Source organism: Nanorana parkeri, unplaced genomic scaffold (assembly GCF_000935625.1).
Source record: "Nanorana parkeri isolate BGI_ZX_2015 unplaced genomic scaffold, ASM93562v1 scaffold81, whole genome shotgun sequence".
NCBI lineage: Eukaryota > Metazoa > Chordata > Amphibia > Anura > Dicroglossidae > Nanorana > Nanorana parkeri.
The window spans coordinates 354,070-360,597 of record NW_017306349.1 but is presented as its reverse complement, the minus strand read 5'-3'; the positions used below and the strand labels follow the sequence as shown (position 1 = coordinate 360,597).

Here is a 6,528-nt window from a genome sequence, read left to right as displayed (position 1 = left end):
CCCCACCCTCCCATCAGCAGCTCAGCTCACCTTGCTCGTATCTAATGCCAGTGAGTGACTCAGCAGCCTTCTTATCTCTAAAGCTCTGGGAAGGGATGACCTGCAGTGACTGAGCTTAGCAGGGTGAGCGGAGCTGCTCAGTCACTGATGTGAGGGGTGCATGTTGAGCTGAGCTTCTGAATCACTACTGGGAGGGGGGCAGGTTGAGCTGAGCTGCTGGGAGGTGCAGCAGGGTAAACTGAGCTGCTGGTAGGGGGCAGGGCTGGATTAACATAAGGGCTACTGGAGCGCGAGCTCCAGGCCCACCACTGAAAATAGCCCTGGCTGACCCAGATTATCTCGGTTTGCCCAATGGCAATCCGGCCTGAATACAGTCAGTACCTCGGGGGGCCCCAGTGGGGTGCGAGCAGCGACCTAATTAGAGAGCCGTCTCTGCTGCTTCCCGTCCAGCCAACAGCACCAGGCCCATGATGCTCTTAATCTGGCCCTGGGAAGGGGAACTGCTGAGAGTACGACTTGAACAACTTTAGTGCTTCTGCTGTGATCTTTGAAGATGAATTGCTCCACAGTATATGCAGCTACAGAGGTGAGTGACGGCCGATGGAGATACAGACACCAGCAATTAGGACACGGGCAGCAATAAGAACATGACAAGGGGTCCTACTCCTTCCCCTTTCTGTCCAAAAGTAAGAAAGGGGCTTTGGCTGGAGTTGGGCTCTCATCTTGTATACCGTGTGCAGGCCCGGCGCTACCGCAAGGCAAGTCAGGCGGCCGCCTGAGGGCGCTGCAGGGTGAGGGCGGAAAAAACAGGGCATTTTGACAAGTACTTGTAGTTGCCAAAATGCCCCGATGCTTGCGCTATGCACATTGCAAATTGCCTGTGTAGGCAAGAATCCTAGCACCGGCACTGACCGTGTGTAAGGCTATGTGATAACATTCACAACATGAAGATTACGTCAGCACATTATTTGGCGGCTCATTTTATCTGTAACATACCTGCCGGTGGCCATTGGCACTTTGCACGGCCCTCCACGTGACACCGTCCTCACTGAGGCTGAGAGAGAATTCAGTGATGTACATGGAGGTGAAGGAGCGGGCACCCTGTGTCATCAGTCCGGTCACCTTCATGATGCGCCCAAGGTCAACCTGGAACCATTCGCCGGGTCTGTCTGCCTGAAATATACAATCCACGTGTGACACAGATACACATCATATATACATAGAGATAGATAGACGCACACTACGCACAGGTTCTGTTTTACAAATAAACTTTTCATACCCTAAAAAGGAATCTTCGTGTAGAATAGAGAAAAGTGCAAACCCAGCAGCAGGTGTCTCCATTGTAGGAAAGAAAGAAAGAAAGAAAGAAAGAAAGAAAGAAAGAAAGAAAGAAAGAAAGAAAGAAAGAAAGAAAGAAAGAAAGAAAGAAAGAAAGAAAGAAAGAAAGAAAGAAAGAAAAAGAAAGAAAGAAAAGACCTGGCCATACAGTGTAAAGATATGGCCTGACCAGAGTGGTGTGGAGGAGGAACTCGAGCATTCTGCATAGAGCGCTGAACTCAACCCTACTGAACACCTTTGAGATGAATTGAAATGAGAATTTCTCATCCAACATCAGATACCTTCCAAAATCTTGTGGAAAACCTCCCCAAAAGAGTGGAGGTTGTTATAGTCAAAAAGGGGATCCAACTCCGTATTAATGGCCATGGTTTTGGAATGGAATGTCCAACAGGCTCAGATGGTCCAGCAAGCTCATATGGTCCAGCAAGCTCATATACACTATATTACCAAAAGTATTGTGACACCCCTCCGAACACTGGAATCAGATGTTCCGTGACATTTCCTGGCTACTAAACATTCCGCGGTCACCTGTTACTGGTATTATAACAAAGTGGAAGCAACTGGGAACAACAGCAACTCAGCCAGGAAGTGGTAGGCCACGTAAAATGACAGAGCGGGGTCAGCGCATGGTGAAGCGCACAGTGCGCAGAAGTCGCCAACTGTCTGCAGAGACAATAGCTACAGACCTCCAAACTTCGTGTGGCCTTCAGATTGGCATAACAACAGAGCGTAGAGAGCTTCATGGAATGGGTTTCCATGGCCGAGCAGCTGCATCCAAGCCTTACATCACCAAGTGCAATGCAAAGCGTGGGATGCCGTGGTGTGAAGCACGCCGCCACTGGACTCTAGAGAAGTGGAGACGTGTTCTCTGGAGTGACCAATCACGCTTCTCTGTCTGGCAATCCGATGGACGTGTCTGGGTTTGCCGGTTGCCAGGGGAACGGTATTTGCCTGACTGCATTGTGCCAAGTGTAAAGTTTGGGGGAGGGGGGATTATGGGGGGGTTGTTTTTCAGGGGTCGGGCTTGGCCCCTTAGATCCAGTGAAGGGAACTCTTAAGGCACCAGCATACCAAGACATTTTGGACAAGTTTGGGGACGGCCCCTTCCTGTCCCAACATGACTGCCCACCAGTGCACAAAGCAAGGTCCATAAAGACATGGATGGGGGAGTTTGGGGGGGGAGGAACTTGACTGGCCTGCACAGAATCCTGACCTCAACCTGATAGAACACCTTTGGGATGAATTAGAGCGGGGACTGCGAGCCCGGCCTTCTCCTCCAACATCAGTACCTGACCTCACAAATGGTCCAACATTCCCATAGACACACTCCTAACCTTGTGGACGCCTTCCCAGAAGAGGCGGAGCTGTTATAGCGGCAAAGGGCGGAGCCAACTCAATACTGAACCCTACGGACTAAGACTGGGATGCCGTTAAAGTTCATGTGCGTGTAAAGGCGTCCCAATACTTTTGGCAATATAGTGTAGGTGTGATGGTCAGATGTCCAACAAGCTCATATAGGTGGAAGGTCAAATAGTGAGGCATGATGAGGAACACTTACCTGTGGTCTCCAGGCATTAATTCGTCCTTGCTGGTTCAATCTTGCTAAACTTGGAACCCAGGAAGCGAATACAGAACGAAGAGAAGAAGAGGCAGACAGCTGGTATGGCATAATAGCTCCTGATTGCATGCCAAGAGACATGGAGCAACCTGAAAGGGGAAGTACAAAGGACAATTGTCTAAATACAAAACAATCCACCATAATATTACAAATGTGTTGCATGCCACTTGTGAAGCAATCCATAACTAGAGAAATCCAGTTTTACTGTATATGGCCAAACATCGAAGAACTTCTACAGACAAAACAGAACCTGAGCTGATAACTATTGGTCGGTGATAAAACAGGCAACTTCAATGCAAGTCGATGTGTTAAATGTCTTCAAAGACTCTTTTTAATGGTAAATGTGGCTTAAGGAAGGGGAGCAGGGGGGGGACCTCTGGGGAGGGGGGTCCATGGTGCCTGGTGACCCTCATACATTGTCCTTTATGGGCAAAGGAAAGATTCGCTGTGGTGTTACAAAGTTTCACTTTGAAGTAGGTATTTACTGATACCAATACTAGTATCAGTACCGAAAACGGAGTATTTGGGCAAGTACTCGTACTCACCCAAATGCTCCAAAACTTACCTCCGATACTGGAACATCCGGTCAGAGGGAAATCTCCCTCTGACGGGCAGTGCCAAAGGAGCATGAAGCCGGCTTCCTTTCCAATCAGGAAGCCGAGCGGTGGGTTATGACCCACCTCCCTGATTGGCTAGAAAGCCGGCTTCACTTGTTGCTAGGGAGTCTGACTTCCTAACCAATCAAGAAGCCAGGCGGCAAGTAATGACCTGCCTCCCAGCTTCCTAATTGGTCAGGAAGCTAGGCTGCCTAGCAACAAGTAAAGCCGGCTTCCTAGCCAATCAGGAAGCCGAGAGGTGGATCATGAGTGGCTAGGAAGCAAGCTTCACTACTTGGTAGGCAGCCTGCTTCCTAAACAATCAGGAAGCGGGGCGGCACGTCATGACTTGCCTCCCGGGTTCCTGATTGGTCAGGAAGTCAGGCTGCCTAGCAACAAGTGAAGCTGGTTTCCTAGCTAGCTTATCAGGAAGCTGGGAGGTGGGTCATGACATGCTGCCCAGCTTCCTGATTGGCTAAGAAGCAGGCTTCACTTATCGCTAGGCAGCCTAGCTTCCTAACCAATCAGGAAGCCAGGCAGCACGTCATGACTCACCTCCCATCTTCCTGATTGGTCAGGAAGCCAGGCAGCCTTGGCAAGTGAAGCTGGTGTTCTTTCGATAGAACACCGGCTTCCCAGGCAATCAGGAAACCGTGCAGAGGGTCATAATCCGCCACCCGACTTACCGATAATTGGGGCACACGGCACCAGTATTGGTATTCGGTATCGGTGAGTACCAAAAAAAAATATATATATCGGTACTCGATACCGAAAAACCTGTATCGGTGCATCCCTACTTTGAAGTATACGTCTTTAGAATTTCTTTAATAAGATTTATGATAACCAATGGAAAATCATTTGTATAAACTCTTACTAGTGAGGTCACAGCCAAAAAGTTCCATTCTCAGGCCAGCTCTGGTTCCAGTGTGCACCGGGCGGACCTTTACGAAACGAGCAACGATTGGAGGATTGAAGCGGTTCTCTTGAATGCTGGATGCGTCAACATTTCCAAAGAATACCTGGAAACAAACACATTGAGGAATTAGAATTGCCCCGTCATTGACAAAGGAGGTGAGGAAAAGGGTGGAAATCACGAAGTTTGACCACTTGAGTACCAGCCTGTGTGGACCCCTTCATTGCCAGGCCAGTTTTTCGGTAATAGTATAACTGACAATTACTGGGTCATACAACACCCAATATACCCAAAATGGTTGAACTGAACACAGGCACATACCATCTGATTACTGCTCGTGTTCCCCTGGTACTGGCTCCATGTTTCTCCATTCAAGCTATAGAACACAATGTATTGGGATATGTACAGAGAATCAAGTCGCTGCCGGGCACCTTGAGTCTGTATTGCATGAATCAGCATGGGTGCAAGAAGATCCACCTGAAATAATACAAGACATCATAAGTTCTCCGTTCATCCACCTTTCCACGTTCATGTCTAGCGCAACTTTTTTTGGCTTCTGTTCTCCAGATTCGTGTCCACCTTTCTTCAGCCCCATCGCCATGTACAGTAAGACTCAATGCCTGGGGTTTAATAGACCCCCCCAAGCAGCATTAGTCCTGGAAGCCTAATAAAGGTCCTGGGGGTGTTGATCTCCCTATGGCAGGAGGACCTTCTACTGAGATTGTAAATAGGTAAATCAGCAGCTAGCACAATAAAGCAGATACTAAACTATTGGCCTTCAGGAGCTTTCGGCATAATGTGCATGTAGGTTCACCCTATTTGCTCATCATGGCCACACCTCCCTTGTGAAGTCCTCTCCTCCCATGAGGTCCGTGTTTCACCCCTTGTCGTTCTGTCACCAGCTTCCATCTTGGCCCAGCCCTCTTGTGGGTCTGGAGTCTTGGGGGATGTAGAAAAACTTTTCTACATCACCAAGACTCCAGACCCACAAGAGGGCTGGGGCAAGATGGAAGCACCACACATCACTAGTAAAAGTCGAGTCCATGTTTACTCTATATGACAAGAAAAGAAGTCAACGTGTTGAAGGTTGGGACTCAAGATCCCCCCTTCATCAGGGCTTCAAATTCCAGTCTTGATTGTGAATTGAAGGCTTGATAAGAAATACGCGCATGAGAGCATGAGATATATATTGCTGTAATGGGTCACTCTTCAGGCAGCCTGGGTCTGGAGTCTTGGGCCGTCTTCATTGGCTGGGCTGAGATGATGTAACTGCAACACGTACAGACACTGCCGCCAAGATAGCACGGCACGACCATAGCAAACTTGAGGAACAGGTACGTTTAAAAACAAAAATACAAAAAGGAATCGGCAAAGTTGAATATCTATTAGGGCTGTTGTACAAGATGTTTTGGTTGGGTGGATAGTTATCCCTAAAACTTACTTTAAAGCCCAAATCCGGGCTCAATGCTCCCCACCTGAGGTTCTTCCCCCAAACTTGAGGCTCCCACAGCAGTATGTTAAACATTTTTTTATGTTATACTTACCTAGGGAGGGGAATAGGGGGCATGACACCCTACACACTTAACCTGTCCTCAGTCATTGGGGATGCAGACTAGACATGTGCGATTCGTTTGGTTCCGAACCAAAAAGTTTACATAATATTTGGAAGTGAATGAGCACGTTGTTATGAAACCTCACCTGAATCCAAGAGTTCTCACTCTCTGCACTCCAGGCATTTATAGTCCCGCTGTTTCCCAATCTGGCCAGGTATGGCACCCAAGACCCTTTATTAACAAAAGGTAAAAAGATATGGACAGTAAAAAGAACAGAAGAACAAAACATATGAGGGCCTTGTGTATGAAGATGCCAGCTGTGGTCTTATTAGCCTCCAAGGAAGTTGGGTAAATGCCCCAGCTCTCAGGGTCAACCTTGATTTTGGCTAGGTTCATCCTGACTGTCTACCCTGCGGTGTACTCTGATCAGGGCCGGATATGCCACAAGGCCACCGAGGTCCAGCCTCGGGGCAGCTGGGGGGGGGGGGTGTTCAGGGGGGGGGGGGGCGG

General features: G+C 48.7%; 1 protein-coding gene across 1 annotated transcript in view; it reads right to left on the bottom strand.

The window, feature by feature from the left end:
• Window positions 1-6,528, bottom strand: part of F8 (coagulation factor VIII) — a 26,354-nt gene that overhangs the window by 338 nt on the left and 19,488 nt on the right. Inside the window, exons 13-17 of the mRNA XM_018576955.1 lie at window positions 6,164-6,249; window positions 4,787-4,942; window positions 4,427-4,571; window positions 2,893-3,045; window positions 997-1,169 (exon numbers count right to left, since the gene is read on the bottom strand). Coding sequence (XP_018432457.1) covers window positions 997-1,169; window positions 2,893-3,045; window positions 4,427-4,571; window positions 4,787-4,942; window positions 6,164-6,249 — 713 coding nt within the window. The remainder of the gene's footprint in view (window positions 1-996; window positions 1,170-2,892; window positions 3,046-4,426; window positions 4,572-4,786; window positions 4,943-6,163; window positions 6,250-6,528) is intronic.